Genomic DNA, 18629 nt, shown 5'->3' with positions numbered 1-18629 from the left:
TCTTAACCTTGTCTGAGATTACTTTTGTGTGTACCTTTGTGAAATGAACCTTTAGTCACAAGATGGTTTAAAATGCACATTCACAATTTACCTATTCCCCATCCTCAACATTATGGAAGTTGAAGCACAGTGTGTAAATTGAGCTTAGAAGGTTAAATAATTTTGGCTTCTTTATGAGCTATTATTAACTTTATTATTTATAAGTCTCTTTGTTGTAATGTTCTTCAGCTGAAGGTTATTGAACTGTAACATCCTATCACAGCATCTTTAATAAGGCTAGCTTTTCCCAACACATTACGAAGCATGGTGAAGAACAAACTCTCTGATCTGCTTCTCCTGTTTTGCACTGTGCTGCTACAAATGACTGAGCTCAGGGGGCTCAGGCCTATAAATGCTTTTTTGAATCAGGACAGAATGTTTGATATTATTCTCTATGTTCCACATTTTCTTCTGTGACGACAAAGGCTGCTGTCTAACAAAAAAGAGAAGATTCATCTTCAGACAGAAATGGTTGACATTTCTGTTTTCACCAAGAAAAAAATGAAGAGTTTAGTATGATGACCATCTGGTGCTCAGCTGAATCTCTCTGAATGTCTTTTGGTTGTTTAGCTCTTACTGTGTGTTTAAAGCTTTTGCTGTAATGTATCCCTGACTGGTTTAGGACTTTTCTGATGTATTAGCTGCTTTCTTTGAGTCACTCGATGCCTGCCATTTGTTTAGAGAGGTGAGAAGTCCACTTAAAGGTATCATATGCCTAAAATGCCTTGAGGATACTCTGTGCCTCTGGCTATTTTTATGTCTTGGAGATGACTTTTGTGGTGGTCTTGAAAGAGTGTGGTGCCTGAGGGCTCCTGCTATGATTTTGTCTCAGCAGATTTTGCCTTTTGAGGAGACTTTTCACCATTAAATCTAAATCTTGCATTGAAATCTCCCATTCTGAAAATTCTGGAATAAAAAGTTTATCAGTGTCTTGTTACTTTACATGGAAGAATCTGACTGCCTTCACATGTTTGCTTTCTTCACATACTTGAAGTGTCCCTCTACTGAAATTTCCAGGAGCTATGATACACATTACTGGATTGGTGGTTTTTATTTAATTTAATTGGTAAATAAAAGCTAAATGAGAAAAAGACTGACTAAATATATATCCTACTTTGGTAGGTGAAAAGTAGTTCAGGATCTGATTCTGTTGACTCTACTGACAATTGTGCAGCATCTGAAATACACAATACTACTTCCAAAAAAGAGTAACACTCAAGGTGAATCAAGGTGACCTTTAGTAAGTACAAGTATCAACAGTATAGGGGAGCATGAGCCTTCCCACTCTTGTTAAACCACCAGGGATTACCTCTGTCATTCAGGCAGAGGAGCAGCTAATAAAGTTAACAAAATGTATGATTGAGTCTCCTGCTCTATTTTAAAAGAGATAGACAGGTACCTAAAATAATTTCCTCACCCACCTGGTAATTACTTGTAACTTTTAAGGTCCCAAACTTACATCTTGTGTGAGATCGTTTACACCTCTGCAGGACACCACTGGGTGTAACAGCTGGTCCATTCAGACGGAATTAAAGGATCAGGGTATGGAAAATTGCTCCCCAGCACGGATTTTTTCATGATTGGCTTCTCTGTTGTTCCCTGAAGCAGTAACAGGACAGATAGATGGCACATAGAGCTTTTGTTTTCTGTAGTAATGCCAGCTCAAGGAAAAGGCCACTCTTTGCTAGCCAGAGCACCTATGACAGCCCCGACATGGAACCACACCAACAGCAATGCCAGCCAGAAAGCCTGGAAAATGTGCACACTGAGTATGGCGTGTCTTTGAAATAGTATTTACTATTTATTTCTTCCTTAGTCAGGAGGGTTGCACATCCTTTTTCTGCTTGTTAAGAGACTGCAAAGCCAGACCAAAGAGCTATCCCTGGGCACAAATTTTAATCTAGATACTGGGGATACAGCTCAGGAGGATTACCATGAATTTGTATTCACATAAGCTCTCTTGTCTCCACACCTGTTACTTGTAGAGCTGCCTTGGCTCACTCAGCCACAGAGGGAGTACACGCAGAGTCTGCAGCCACGGTCCCAGACCCTACAGGTGATTCCAAGTGGGCAGATGCCTGCTCCTTGCCTTGCCAGAAGTGATCCTTCACCAGTCCCCTGTGCAAGAGAGCCACTTTTGTCTCAAACAAAATAACCATTTCCAGTCTTCCCACAGACCTTCCCTGTGCAAAGCGCAGAACAAAGATTATTTGCAGGAGCTCTGTGCTTTTGAGAATTTAAGGGCACAGAGGAATGTTAGATAATTTATTCTGATCTTCTCTGTATTGCAAGAATTTCACCTTTGTAACTTGATCTGCAATTGATGTTTTTGTTTTGATTGAAGGAGAGTCTGTTTAGCTGAGGGCTAAACAAAAGGGCGCCGAGCTTTTAATTGAAAATGTCTAGAAGCACAAAATCCACTGATTTTCTTCCTAGTCTGTCCCAGTAATGAATCACTTTGGTATTACTGGCATATAGCAATCCCAGCAAATATTGGCATAAAGTTTCCTATATAAATTTATAACAATTCAGCTTTTATCCAAGCATCATTCCTCTGCTTAATTTAAAGGTCTTTTACATGATACAGTTCTTCTGCCTCATAAAAAGCCACTTATGTGCCTGATCCACTCAGCTTCCTTCCAATAATTTAAATGAACTGAAATATTCAAGTTTCTTATTGTATGGCATTTTCTCCAGGTGTCTAAGATTTACAGGTTTTTATCCCTCTCCCAATTTTTCAAAACACCATTAAAAATACGAATGTGAGAACTGACTGCACTATTCTAGTGTCAGTCTCACCAATACTGCATACAGGCACAAAAAAATCTTCCAGCTTCTTATTAATACTCCCCAGCTTAGATATTCAAGGATGGCATTAACCCTTCTGATTTTATGCTGCAATAGGAATTTATGGTTGCTTGTACCCTATAAATTATTTAGAGCCTCATTTTGGGAACCAGAGTCCCTGCTTTTACACAAGCAAGCCTGCATTCATCTTTATTGCAAAATTTTGCATTTGACTATGAAAATGTGCTCTTTCTAATGGTTCCAGCTTACCAAGAAATCCAGGCTTTTTTCATATGCTTGCTCTATCCTCATTGTTATGCTGCTCCACCCAAAAAATATTATTAGCCTATTATTATGAGTCCCTATTTATGTTCAGACCATTTGTAAAAACATAAGGTTCCTAAACTCTCATAATTCTTAAAGCAGTTGTTCAGCTCTCAAACCTGGGAACAATTAAACAGTAAATACATCTCTGTTTTCAATAGTAAAATATCCTTTGTGCCTAGAATTCAGGATACTGGAGCTCTGATGGTTAATTACAGTAAAAGGCGTATGTTTTGGAAATGATATCTTAAAAACATTATAAGGACAATATAGTGTTAACTAATACCCAGTACTACCATCCTCAAGTTTTAAATCAGAAAAAGCCCTTAAAATAAAGATCTGATAATAAATCATGTATCAGTCAATATGCCAAATGTTTTCTCTTTTTTTCCTGGCTGCTCCTGAATGAGTCTGATTCCAAATCAAACTACTCAGCTGAGATGCAACCTGAGCAGACCTCACAAGCAAAGGGTGGGTTTAACTGTACACAGGGTGCTCAGTCAGATGCAGGGGTCTCTCTGGAGCAGCTGGATCAATTTTCCATCAGCATGGATTTTACTTTCAACGTGACATTACAGTAAATGCCTCTGTCTGGGGATGATCACCTTCTTTTCTGCTCGTGGCAGTGGGGCACAAGCCATCCAGCACCTGGGTGACAGCACTTGGGAAGAGCTGCTTCCAGGGGACCTCAGCCTTCAGCTCAGAGGCAGCACTTCATGGGGTGAAGTACTGCCTTAGTAGCTGAAGTTCACAACCACATTTAATGACCACGGGGGCTGGGAAATAAGCCCAAACATTTAGTGTCAAGCTTGGAGTTGGGTAAAACTAGAGAGTGCATCAATTCTTCTAAACGTCCCCACCTCCAACTCCTCAGATTGCATTTCAGCACATATGTGAAGAAAATGTGAATGTCCTCCACTACCATTTTTCAGATGAGCTCTCACTGGCCTATATACAATTAATCCTAGGAAACTGAGCTGCTTGCACAAAAAAAAGGGACTAAACCCTTAGGAAATTCAATGAACTAAAGAATAAACAAAATATCTGTAAGACTTGATTTTCAAGGGCATGAATCATCCTCAGCTTACACTTGAGAATACTAAGCAGGTCTGAAAATTAGGACAATTGCTCTGTTTCTGCTGTTAAGTTGCTGCCTCAGCTTCCCTGGCCTTTAGATCACCCTATGGCATCAAAATACTTTAAATGTGGTTTTTACACTGGCTCATTGAGAGTTCATTCAAATTGTTAAAGTACCTTTAGGGAAAATTGATCTGTTAGCTTTAAACCTAACCTCAAGACATTAAACCACAACAAAGGCTGGTTTTTATCCCCAGAGTAGCTAGTTTGTCATCTGGTTAGACATGTCAGAAAACAAATCTGGTGGGTAAGGCTATCTGCTGGTGTGAACTGACTAAGCTGGGCTGGCAGGGCAGAGTTTGGCCCAATCTTCCCCCAGTTTTAAGTGACATAACACTTTCTGTGCTCTACGCAGCCAGCCCTCCACATCTGAATATATACTGAACACAATACCTACATATCTGCTGGAGTGATTTTGCCTGTCACCCTTCCTGAGGAGACAACAATGCAAAACACACTCTACCCCAAAAAAAGCTGCACTTACCCGATCCTCTTCTTCTCTGACATCTGGCATGGTGCTGATGCAGAGGCTGACAGCAGTGATGGCAACAAAAGAGATCGAAATACAAGCAAAAATCTTTCCTGGGATCCCTGAGTGGGGGTTCTCCACCATATCCCTAAGCTTTTGCATGCACAAACTCAGTCGGCTGTTGTCCTGGAAGGCACATTGCGTAGCTTCATTAAATATCATCTCCCTTTCAAACAGCCTGGCCTCAGCTGCCTCTTCCTCTTTCTGTCGCAATCTCTTTTTACAGCACCACTCCAGGTGGTCCTCTTCTATCCCCCAGTACACCAGCTCCTCCTGGAATGAAAGAGCACACATCTCCCTGAGAAGCCTCAGCTTCCCAGCTGTCAGGAATGTCATGATCGTTCTGAAGGCACTAGGATTACGGTCAAAAAAAAATTCATTGCAGCTAACATCATAATCATCGCAGATATCCATGATCTCATCATAATTGTTGCAAGATTTTAGCTTCCCAAGCCTGGTCAAGGGGCAGTTCTCCAAGGTGGTCCAGGGAATTTTGTACTTAATACCACCTACATTGATAATCACAAACCTGGACCGGTCATCCAAGCGGGCTAAGCAGCACAGGTCTTCTCCAGGATGCAGAAGTTTGGCCTTTTTGTAGAAGAATCCTTTCTTGGTTTGCACTTCACACAGGTTTTCCAAGTTGTTGAAGGAGCGGGAGCTGAACTCAGGATCTGCATTCCCAGTGAGCAATGCCATTTCGTGGTACATCTGTTGAGTCCATAGGGAGGTTGAGGCTACTCAAACAAAAGCATCTGGAGCTTGACCAGCAAGTCTATCTGCAAAACAGAATTTTAAAATTACAAGAAAAGTAGGGCACTCTTAAATGCTAACAATCATTTATCATTTAATCATTTAACCCCTCCCTCCCAAGAAACTCTTCTCTATGGCATTCCTTTTTCCCCCATTATTTTAGGATTATCTTTGCTTGATAGTCTCTCGGGGAAAGAACTTACACTACAATCAGGTCAGAAGCCATGCTGTTACTTCTAGAGGGTTTAGTTAGTCATTGAATGGAAACAAAACCAGTGTATTGCCATTTTTAGAAATTTCTAGAGGTTCAAGCTATATCCTGGACATCAATGCATACTAGAAGAGAAATCTAGTTATTTGGATAAATGGCGATTTACAGTTTAGCAACTTAATAAAAAAACTTAGTTGCAAATGTTTTTTTGATTATTTTGGCCCATCTACATCATGTTCCTATTACAAAAAGCCTATACGGTGGGTGAGGATAAAATGGATACTTACAGTGCAGTCAGAAATGTGATGGCAGAAATGTGGGTAATTCCCAACCTAAGGCTACCAAGCCTAGGTAGCAATAGCAATGAATATGTGGGAGCTAAGGGCATGCTGGGTCTGAGCTGAAACCAGAGCCTGCCTGGGAGCCTGGAACTTCTGAAAGCTCTGCTCTGGACTTGGCTGCTGCTGTGGACAGGGTTCCAAGCAGCCTGTAAGCAGCTCTTGAAACAGGAGATTGAACCTCAGAATGAATACTTCTGGATAGTGCAGAACCCAACTGGTCACATTTAGAAGGAATTCTGCGTAAAATTCCAGGTTTTAATTTGTGCCTCCTGCTTATCCCTCCTTTGCCACATCACAATCCACATTGCTTCCTTACTTTCTCTAAAGCTCATCACATGCATTCTTCAAAGCTGTCTCTCTAAAGTGATACTGGGATGCCTTGAAATGCTACCATGTAATTGCATTTGTGAATCACCCAAAACTTCCTGAATTGCTCAAATATGAACTAGGAAACAAGAAGTCAGTACAGGATGACTGAGCCTCCACACAAAGACCTGGGCTGGGAATGGATGCAGTGATGGTGAACAATTTTAAGCAGAGGATGGAGAAACCGAGAAAGAGCTTACTAGTGAAGGATAAACTGACATTTTTGATGACAGAATGGTAATCATGAGCCAGTAATTCCATAATTTATAAGCAACATTCCCTCTGAATCTCATGCCTCAGCTGGGAGAGAACAGCAAACAAATGGGTGCTAGGAAAAACTGGAGAGCATACACATTCAAACACATTCCCAGAGGAGCAGCTTCCGTTTTCTTGAATCGGCTCACCAACTCTTAGCTCATTAGGCTTAGTCAAAGCAATCTCTGACAGAGACCGGTGAATACTTTTAGTCACAGCCCTGAATCACTCTCTAAGCATTCTTACCAACCACTCTCGAACGACAACACTGCAGTAACAGTGGTACTTTTGCTTCAACATTTCTATGATGATCCAGTCCCTGAATTTCAGAACAACATTTAGATATTTGTAAAAAGCCAGAGAATGGTTGCCTTATGTGCAAAAAGCTACACTCACCTAAAGATACTTTTCAGCACCGTGAAAATTTCAGAAGAGCTAATGATGCCAAAATCTCTCCAATTTCACTCCGGGGGAGAAAAATAATTGTTTAAACATCCGTTTCTACTGGGCAACATGAGCAAGAGAGACGAGCTCCTTCATCTGGCTAAGGGCCAGTAAAGGGCAACACGCACTCTGAGGAATGGGTGCTTTTACAGCACAGGCTTGAGTGCAGCTGGGATTGCAAATACCATTACTGTCACAGCAAGAGCACACTGTCAGCACGGCATATGCTTTGAGGATTTGGCCTCTTGTCGCTTTCTCTTGGTAAGATAAAATATTCACTGTCACTACTGAGGGCTCTGCGCTTTTGTTTTCGTGCCTCACATGTTCCACAAGTCAACATACTAAAAGGAGTTTACATTGTTTTGACATCAAGGCCAGGATTTGTTTTTTCCCCTCCTCCCTGTAGCAGGTTGTTGCACGGAGGGGCCAGATACATTTCACAGAACTGCTTTGAATCTAAACTTATACGCACTTCTTACTCCTTCTAAGCAGCAGCTAACTCAATATGAAAATCTGTAAGCATGTTGATTGCTACAAAATCTGTGAATTACAGAGGGTTAATCTTTTATTTTGTGAATATAAAATCATGTTTCTTAAATCTAAAGCTTAAGAATGCAGGTTTTTTGTTTTTGTTTTTGTTTTTTTTTTTTTAAATCATCAGTGGATAAATAGAAAGTGAGAGAGAAGTAGTTACAAATTAAAGTTGCCTGTGATTTAACAAGTTGATTCTGCACAGTGCAGGTAGCACCAGATGCTGGAGTTCAGTAACTTCTATGAATTTTCTGACCATCACAGTTCAACATCCCAGAATCCATAATAGCTGGCAGCATTTGTTTTGGAAATCTCATATTTAATCTCAGATTAAAAGATGAGCATGTGAAGAGAGTTGTATTTCTTATTTTCCTTGGCACTTCCACCTAGTGAGCTGACTGCCCAAGACCAGGCTCAGATGTCAGTGGAACAGCTTGTGGTGCCATTTTAACTGTCCTATAGAAAACCAAAATACTGTGGGCTTCCAATGTGGCATCTGTACTGAGAAGTAAAACAAGCCTGGAAGGTCTGCTTCTGATCTTATGTGCATGGAATGTATCATGACTTCCACTAAATATTAAAGGGTGTTTCAAAATTATGTAGGTCTTAAAATACTCTCTGCATGCCAAGGTTATCTAATGTATGCACATGCCTGCAGTAAAGCATCCCATTGAAGATTAACATTAAAAGCCAATACTTCCAGAAATTATACTACATTATCATCCAGTTGGCATTTCTACTATTTAATCTGACACATGGGTGCGTGAAAGACTATTAAAATACAGTCTGGAATAAGCTTCCCATCACAGGGATGAAGGACAGAATTTGACTCTATATTTGTTGTTCTTAATTTTGATGTGCTGTGGGAGAAATGCCATATGAATATTTCAGTTTGAGGATTATATACAGGGTGGGTCATACATTGTGTGGGTTCTTTTTTTTTTTTTAAAGTATAGTCAAACAATTTTTATTCACTAAGAAGTACTTTCTTTGGCCATCTGTGTATGTACATGTATATGTCTGCACACACACACAAGTTCAGCCACATTTTGTCAGCAGCAGACAGTTGAGATACACAATTCAGGTATTTCTCATCAAAGGTTTTAAAGATTCAATAAATGTCAGAAGCACACAACTGCCTCATATTCTTCTTTTTGTTGAATTATTTCCTCAGTGAAGAGAGGACTTTTTCTCTGCTTACTGCCTTTTCACTTTGCGTGCTCCTAGAACTGTTCTTCACACAAACATTCCTCACTATCCTATTCTATCAGTATCGCTGCATCCAAGTCATATGTGATTCTGCATGAGGCTCCCCTGGTCTCAAGCTGCCTTGGATAAGAATGAAAAATGGGGCAAAATCATCCCTACCAAGAGGCTGAGCAGCCTTGCAAGGAGAGCTTAAAAACAGTGATGGAAGGCAAGTAGTGGTGGAGCAAAGACCGCAGGGTACCATGGCAAGAGAGACTTCGTGAGGAAGGGTGGCCACATAAAGTGTGTGCACATAAATGAGGGTACAGGAAAGTGTCATGGGCAGAACGCTCACACCTATTCTGAGAAACCAGCCTGATCAGGTGGTTCTGAAGCGCCTGGGGGGAAAACAGGGAGAATTCAGGGGTCTTTGTGCATTTGCACAGAAGAAAACTGTTACTCTGAGGGTGGTCAAACACTGAGAGAGAATGCTGAGAGGTGGTGGAGGTTCTGTCCTTGGGAATATTCAAAACCCATCTGGACACAGGCCCAAGTAACCTGTTCTAGCTGATGCCACTTTAAGCAGCGGCAGATAAGTCAGATGAACTCTAGAGGTCCCTTTCTACTTGAACTACTGTGTGATTTTGGGAACAGTCTCTTTAACTACTGCTGTAGATTACAAAGTATTGAAAGTTTACATTTGTGCTACAGTAGCAAGAGGAAGCCCTGAGACCTTTTAGTAATTAATGTTTCAAGATTTTCTTTGTGAAATGAAACACATTTTGAGAGAGATCAGGTAATTGCGTCATAATTTAAAGCCACAACCATGAAACATATCTTAGGGCGACCACAAGATGTTTTCTCTCAATTCCAATGAGAGTTGAGTCAGTGAATCTGTTCTGCAGTGCTCAGCTATTTCCAGTCAGGGATGTGCTGAAATCTGGCATTGCTGCCTGGGACCAAAGCAGTTCCCACTTCTTACTGTGATATGATCCATAAATAACAGCATACCCAATCACTTTAATACTGAACCTTACGCAATGCAATTGACCATACATTTGGTGATATTACAGCTGATAGTGTGGACAAGGAGGCTTAAGAGATCCAGGTTACTCTTGTATGTACTACAATCTAGTAGAACTTGGACTCCCAATAATGAGTCCTTGCCAGTCACTGTGGAAACATGGAGAGGAGAGCACCTGCCCAGGAGGCTTACAAAATGCAAAACAGATGGGGTGTGAGAAATACACGTTTAAAAGCAAAACAAAACAAACCCCAACAAAACAAAACAAAACTGAAAAGGGGACTGGGAGGATATGGTAAAACAGATGCAGCTTAGCCTAGAAGGCAGACTATGGGATTTGATGAATTAACTTCTGAGTTTGTCCACAGTGAACATGACTACGCCTCCCTACGTAGTCGTTATCACGGAATTTAGAATCATTATGTTGGAAAAGACCCTTAGGGGATCCCTGAGGTCAACCATTACCCTGACACTGCCAAGTCCACCACTAAACCACTTCCCAAAGTGCCACATCTATGGTCTTTTAAATACCTCCAGGAATGGTGACTCACACACTTCCCTGGGCAGCCTGTTCCAACACCTGACCACCTTATCAGGGAAGAATTGCGTCCTAATATCCAATCTAAACCTCCCCTGGCACAACTTCAGGCTATTTCCTACTGTCCTGTCTCCTGGTACTTGGGAGACTGAACCTCACATCACAACACACTCCTTTCAGGGGAACTACAACTTGGACACAGTCAAATTTTACATATTTCCGTATTTATTATCAGTAAACTTTAACATCCCTAACCTCCTAAGCCCCTGCTTAGGGAAGGCAATAGCTCAAAAAGTTGAAAAGGTACTAGAATTCTCAACAGCCCCTCATTTTGTCTGTTTCATCAGAGTAACAGGAAGCAGGGACACCACCTTACACACCTAGCTGAGATGTTCCCATCTAACAGAGAAAGAAGGGTTTCCTGTGCAGGTATGGAGCACAATAGCCAAGATAGTCTTCTCCAGGGTGTTCTGGGAGCCTTGAGGAGGATGCTGCAAGAGTCAGTCCAAGAAGCCCAGGAGACTCGACTCATACTGTAAAATTTAGCATGTGAAGCTGGGCATTGTTGCATATTCTGAGCGTACATTTTCTTTAACATTTTCATTAATTCAGTGGAGGAAAAAAGTAATAATTTTCTTCTTTGAACATCCCTCATCACATTTAGGCCACACTACATAATCAGCTGAAACAATTCAATTTGTTAAATGAAAAAATTAACTTGACTCAACATTAATTATTCTGACATACACCCATAGCTATCTGTCTCCATTAGACAGATTATGAGTTACCTTGTGTCACTGCACTTGCCAGAGTTCTATAATGAAAGTATGAACACTGTGACATGTTTAAGAAATCAGGGATTTGATTCAACTACCTACATGAAGGTATGGGATCTTTACCTGTATCTTCATAGCTAAACTCAATCTTAATTCCACACTTCCACAAGCTTTTGGTGCCCATTTATCTTTGTACCCTAAATAGCATTGAACTATTATTTCTAAGAAGCTATTTGCACACTTCGGTTGCATAGCAGACAAAGGCAGACATGCTAGGTAAAATACAAACAGAGGAAGCTTATTTTTGCATTCTACCCAGAATTACAGAATTCTGTTCAGGCTAGCAAGCTTCAAGATTTCACAAAGGTCCTAAAACATGTATTTCACTTCAACAGAACTATAAATAAAAAACAAGCAGACACTGCAAGGATTAGGCAGAAAAGCTTTTCCCCACAGAATTATTACTACTTACAATAAAACAGAACATCATGTTCAAACCATGCTTTATTTTTAGGTGAATTAACCCTCAGTTACCAAAGAAAAAGGTTCATAAAATGTGTTTTCATCTTCAGTTCATATTTCCTGAACAACTGAACAGACTCCAAATATGCACCAAATGGATGATGTGCTAAAGGGAAGGGACTTCAGAGCAGAGCTGTACCTCTCAAACTCTGGGAAGATTAGATTGGACATGGAAATTTGTTTGATCCAGTTGCCCTTAACTGCAACCTTGGATTAAGTATACAGTGTCAAGAGCCTAAAATTAAAATGTGTTCTGTCTGCACTTGCTTGATCAGAGACTGAGCCCTGTGAACACGGTACCTTTGACCCTTACTGGCAGCCACTAAATGGTGAAGTTTTTATTCTTCCATTAATCCCTCACGAGTTTATTTTAGGCACCTTACTGATTAATTCTGTTAGTATCCCATTTAATCAGCCAGTCAGATAAGGTACTATGAGTTAGTTGCCAATCTGAAATATTTCTTTCCCTGTTTTTAGATAGTTACTAAAAAATAACATATAGGAATAAAAGAATCATCAAAATTCAGTTTTTAAAGTATCTGCTCCAGTCATGATTACATACCCACAGCTGGCCTAAGATACAATGTGAATGCACTATCAAATGCAAAAGTGACAGAGTGTAGTATTTTAAAACAGCATTGTTTATCCCTCTCAGCCAGGAAATTAAACAGATTGTCTCATTTTTGTTGCCAAAATTTGGGAAGCACAAAAAACCAAACAAGTTTTGGTGTCTTTGAAAATCCCAGAATTATCAGTCAAGTGTTCCAGTTTGTCTGCAGATCACTGCGGGGGGAAAAAGCAGTTTTTAACACAAGCTCTGCTCCTAACATGGATCTCTTCTTTCTGATCCATCCTACTGGTTTTTGCAATTCTATACTTAGCAGCTTCCCACCCACATGATTAATACGCTTGATTTTGTACAGAATATACCAACTAGATTTCTGACTAGAAATAAGAAGGTTTGAGTGTGTGATGCCACTCTAGGCCCAGTTTCACATTCATAAGTTCATAAAGACTAGCTGGGACATTTTTCCTAAAAACTGTACCTGTCCTTGTGTCTCTTTCAGGGCTGTTCACTGGTTTGTATGAATGGTTGTTAGAAACATATGACTGAATGTGAAAGGATGAGAGGAAACAGCCTCAAATTGTGCCAGGAGAAGCTTAGACTGGATATTAGGAAAAATTTCTTAACTGGAAGACTTAACAAGCATTGGAATAGGCTGCTGAGAGAAGTGGTTGAGACAAGTTCCCTGGAGATCTTGCAGACACGGCACCTAGGGACATGGCTTAGTGAACTTGGCAGTGCTGGGTTAACGGTTGGACTCAGTGATCCTAAGGGACTTCTCCAAGCTAAATGATTCCATGAATAAATGCTCTTATTAACTGCTCACAGATTTCAGATGTAGATCGAGCCTTTTTAATTTCCATATGAAATCCTTTGCAGAAAAGATAAATTGTATATACAGATGCATCTTGCTTCTCTTGTTAGCTTGAATTAGTGAACACTGGATTTTATGTGTTTTCATGGTTTTTTTCCAGATGACGTTCTTGTTCTCATGTGTGTTTCATAAGTCAATTGTGCACTGACCTCAAAAATATTCCTATCTCTACTTAAACACAATTCTGCCTCTGAATTTAATATGATTGTAGTTAATTATTAACATCATTGCATAGAATACTTTTTAAATTTGGACTCATTAAGATTGTGTATTTAATCCACGGTTGGAGTTAACAGGAACTGGATCAAACAAAACTCCACATGCAATAGAATTATCTCAGAGAGGCTCTGGTTAAAGGATAGCTCCTGACCTAAAGTCTGTCCACTTTAGCTCATCACTCTCTTTGTGCACATCTGGTGTCCCCAGAGCTTGTTCTGCCTAGTTTGTCCCAATATCCCTACCCACACTCACAGTGACACACATCTTTTGCACAAGATTCTTCTGTGGTTCCAGAGCCCTCAGATGAGGTGTCACCTAAACAGAGGGGGGTTCGTAACTCTGTGGCATGACGCCCACAGTGAGCACTGGGAATACTCACATAGTGCTAATAGCTGCTGCTTGCTGCAGCAAGAATTACCCGCCCTTCCTGCTGTGGACAGAATTCAGGAATTCTGACCTCCAGATGTGTTTTTAAATGAGAAGGTGTTCCAGATATTGCTCCGTCCACAATTTGCATTTCCACAAGGAATGACCATCACTGCCTGGAGCAGGAAGTTCCCAGAGCCCTTCACTTCTATTCTGTGCAGTCTTTACCCAGGAATATCTACATTTTGCAACGTTCAGTTGTGGTGAACCAGAAATACTGCAGCAGCTTGAAGAAAATTAAAAAATTAAAATTTGTGCTCAAATAAATAGGAAAACTAATACTATGACTAACAAAGAACCCCTCATGTATTTATATAAATTTAACACAAAATTCTGTTTCAAAATGTCCGTTTCATTACATCTTCTGTCCTGAATTGCTCCTAGAAAAATGTGGTAGCAACAGCAACTTTCCCAACAAAAGCTGACAGGACAAAGCCACAGCACCTGTGTGTGTATAAGCACTGATTCTTTTGGTTCCTGCAAAGGTGGGAGACAGTTTATATTTTTTTCCCTCAAACAGGTAGAGAGGCCTTTTGCAGTTTGGGTTTACAGATGCATTTCCGCATTCTTACCCTGCTAGTGAAGAGGACGAAAATTACCTGTAATAGTATAAGGCATCTCTATAATTTCTCTAACCAGCAGCCCACTTTCCCCTCCACTGAACTGCCATTGCTGTATTCAGTAGAGAAACACCTAAATTCACTAAACACACTCACTCACTTAAAGGATCATCTGTTAATGTTATCAGTTTTAATGTTTAATAAAGAACCAAAATGACTAGGAAACTTTGCACTTTCTCTAATGCAATTATTTCAGTCACCTCACAGACTGAGGATGTTAACATTTTTAAGACCTTTTAAGACCTTGTTCTCTATAAAATTTCAATGGACTTATCTACACAATGCAGTGGGAATGAATGGACTACACTGTGAAGATGATGGGTTTAAAATCAGGTAAAATATGACTGTTCCAGTTATCAGCAATGGATATGAAGCAATCCTTTTAAAAGATTCAATATAATTGCTGAAAATATACAGTATTTTCAAAATATTCAACTTCATAAACCACCTCTCCTTTCAAAAAAAAAAAATGGAACAGATACAAGAGGAAGGCTAACAGGCTAATTATTCATGTATGCAAGAGATGAAAACATTTCATTGATATCTTGCTGGAGAACCCTGGTAGATCAGATGTCATGCAGACATGCTCTGATGTAGTATTTCCAGAGAACTGCTATAGTGACAGACATGTGAGAAGCTCAATTCTAAGACCAGCTCCACAGCCTGAAGGTTTTTGACTCAACAGGTTTAGAGGTACCACTGAATAAGGTGAGCTCTTGGAGAAGTGAAAGCAGGAAATAACATCAACACTATGACAACAATCCAGACCTTTAAAGGATGCTCAGGGTGGCTATTTTTCACTCATGGTTTTTTCAGTTGGGCTAGCAAATGAGCAATTCCTGTTCTCCATAAGAAGATTCTCCTCTGTTCAGAATTTCTTCAGTTTCAGCCAGATTGTTCACCACCATTCTACTTGCAATACCAGAAATCACGCAGAAACATTGGGATAAAATACCACTAAGGAATTCATTTTACAGCATCGCCACTACTGGTACGATTTTGTTTCTGAGCAGTTATTTTCATGCAGCAAAAGGACATGTTGTTACACATAAGGCATAAATTATTCTGCAAGTGAGACAAACAATAAATCACTGCCAGATCCCAGTATCTCTGGCACACTCCAAAGCTACTGGTTCCTTCCCCTGTGTTGTCATGCTTTAAATCTTATTACCATCAGAAAGACGATGTGGAATTTCCAGTTACTTCAGTTCACTGCCAATTGGCCTTCGCCTTCCATGAGGAAGGCTCCATGAGCTGCATAGTCTGTGGTGCTCACATTAAAAACTCAGGAGGTAATTAATTAGCCCACTGGCCTTGTTCAGGAGGTAAGACTTCACTCCAGGCCTCATTCATGGTTGCCTCATTGGTTTTAACTTCCCCCAACAGGTTCCTACTGCAGCGCTCTGTGAGAGAGGTTCATTGTGGGGTGCTATGCATAATATATAAATAGATAAAATACATAAATGCATAAAATATATAAAATAATAAATAAAGTAATAAAGCTTATTATTAGCATTGCCAATGGAAAATAGGAAGGTGACCTGGGCCAGCAGAGTTGAGGAAGTTGCTTTTTCATTCCACCTTTACCTGACTGGCCAGTTCATTGTGCAGCTAAGAGGATATCCATGACTATTTCACTCTGAGCAGTGGAAAGCTGCTCTCACTTTCTTGTGTTGCCAGAAGATCTGAAGATCTGACAGGCTCTCAAAGAAGCTGGAGACTAGCAAGTGTAGGAATAATTTTGCGCCTCTTTTTCTTTCCAACTATGCTCCCTGACTGTCAAATGAGGCTCCCTGGAAGGTGCTCTGCAGATGAATAACTCATCAGGTTGTGTTTGCTAGGGCACTGCAGTACTGACATAGTCAGGGGAAAAAAGATGGAAAAAAGATGCTTAGCTAAATGAGAAGGATCACAGAATGGCGGAGTTTCATAGTTCCGAACATAAAAGCTGGGCTCCAACTCTATTCCATGCCTGTACTTTGGTAAATACGTGGTTTACCTACGACACTGAAGAATCTGGAGCATGGTCTCTACAAAAACTCTTTTGTCTCCCTCCACAGTGACAGCAGTGAATAGAAGTGATTCTCAGGCACAAAGCTTATGTGATCAGCAGCTCTGTGTATTTGCATCATGCAATACAGCAGAACACCCCAGATTAATGTACCTCAATTTTACTTATCCTAGGGCATTTGTTCCAAACAAAACTTCATTATTCTATTACTGGGGTTTTTTTGCTAACAACCAACCTTAACTGTCAGCACAAAAGATACACTGAAAAAATAAGCAACAAAATAACTTTCATTCTATCTCCTCCTGAAAATTTTTAATTAAAAGACATCTCATAAAATACGAATTCATATCCAATTTGCTTGCTCATTGAGTAAAAAGTAAGCACAGACATCAGCATCTAAAAATCTGAATAAAGATCGGCAAGTAAGTAGCTAACAGCTACTTAATGAAGATGCTAGAAAGGAATGCATGTAATCTGATTTGTACGGCATAATTCTTTTTGTATTATTTATTTTACACTTTAAATGACCTTATTTTATTTAATGCATTCAGTCTCAGTAGCTCACTGATACAGAATCATTTCATTTGATTCTGATTAAGCAGTTGCTCTCCAGTTCAGTCAGTCCCCTTCCCAAGAGCAAAATTTATACTTCTATAACCTGACAGGAACTTGAAACCCTGTTTGGTCTCAGAAACCTTGTCCTGAAGTTTACCATCATACTCCACAAAGCCTAGCTTCAGCTGAATCAACAGGAATTGAATGGGCTATGGAATTGGATTCTAGAGAGGTCCATCCTTTTCAGGCTTTTGAGGAGCTGGAGCGGAGGGTGCCACTGGGAAGGCTTGCTGGACAGAACTGGAAAGATCCTACCAGTGCTATACAGTAAACCGTGTTCATAAGATGAATTTCTGTGTCTCTGTCATCATTATAGAGATGCTTTTTGTGGCTGTAAAGGATAGCTTCATGATCTGGAAGGGAAACAAAGTGTGAAATAAATATGAGACTTGAGCAAACACAGATGGGTTTACAGAAAGAGAGTGGGAGAGAGAAAGCACTTAGCTAAACCTCTTGTGGTCAGCTAAGAAATGTAAATGGTACTGTTTGATCATAAACTAAAATCACTTGGTGGTTTTATGCTTACAACTACTAAATCAAAAAGAAACATGTAATTACAGTGTGAAGGAAGAGGAGAAGGATAAAAAGATAGAGATAAATATGGTATAAAGCAGATACTTCATTATTTTAGAGCTTAATTCAAGCATATGCTGAATCCCTACACTTTTCATGGAAGTTAGCAAGTGCTAAGCAGCTTGTAAGAAGCTCTCTCCCTGTTTCAGAGTCAGGACCCCAGTCTGCTATATCACCTAAGAAAACCATTACCAAGTAAATGCATGACTGGTACTAAGCCCCTGCTTAAGTATTTATAAGCACTCCCTTAGAAAATGTTGTATTTCCCCCCACGTATATTCATATCTATGCAGATATCCATATATTTCCCTCCACAGGTAGGGAAATGACAGATGTGAGGTCTGTGACACAAAATGCATGTGGTTCCCCAAAACCAGCCCTCAGGAGCACAAGGCCAGGAAGCACCAAGGAGGGTCAAACCAGTCATCAGCTCCCACTGGCTTCCAGTGCAAACAAGCAGCTTAAATCTGGTGCCTGCACAGAGACACCCAGTGAATCTGAGACACCTTGGGATATCCGAGGGTAGCAGATGTGGCACAACAGCAACAGCTGGATGCCAAGTGCTAGTACATCTAAAAGAGCCATCTCTGGGCAAACAGAACTACGCTAGGTAAACAGGTCCTTTGAGAATCTTTGCACACAGAGCCTTTGGGGGTTTATTTTTAATCTCTTGGCAGAGACAAAAGATCCTCCATATTCATAACTTTTTAAAGTACGGCACTCTTACATCAAAAGTCAGTGCTGCGGATCAGTGGATCTCTCCACGCAGATGGAGAAGATACTCACTGAAACAGCAGCACTGTTAAAAAAACCCAGTGGATTTTTACCATGCTTTGGTGCATGTAAACCTGAAATTTTCTGTAATTAAAGTTAAACACTATCCTGGAAGAAGTTTCCATAAGATTCACGCTAGGCAGCTATATTTATTACTAAATGTTTCCTGTTTTACCCAAGCTGAACA

The 18629-nt window shown here is 40.2% G+C and overlaps 1 protein-coding gene across 1 annotated transcript in view; it reads right to left on the bottom strand.

Annotated features, from left to right (window-relative positions):
* The window catches only part of KCNG2 (potassium voltage-gated channel modifier subfamily G member 2), a 53390-nt gene that overhangs the window by 17983 nt on the left and 16778 nt on the right, over positions 1-18629 (bottom strand). The window contains exon 2 of the mRNA XM_066189625.1: positions 4772-5595. Within this exon, the coding sequence (XP_066045722.1) occupies positions 4772-5527 (756 nt within the window). The 5' untranslated portion in view covers positions 5528-5595. The remainder of the gene's footprint in view (positions 1-4771; positions 5596-18629) is intronic.

Source organism: Chamaea fasciata, unplaced genomic scaffold (assembly GCF_029207755.1).
Source record: "Chamaea fasciata isolate MVZ Bird 193981 ecotype frontalis unplaced genomic scaffold, bChaFas1.0.hap1 SCAF_1, whole genome shotgun sequence".
Classification (NCBI taxonomy): domain Eukaryota; kingdom Metazoa; phylum Chordata; class Aves; order Passeriformes; family Sylviidae; genus Chamaea; species Chamaea fasciata.
Note: the sequence above shows the minus strand (reverse complement) of the source record. Positions and strands in the feature narration are given on the sequence as shown.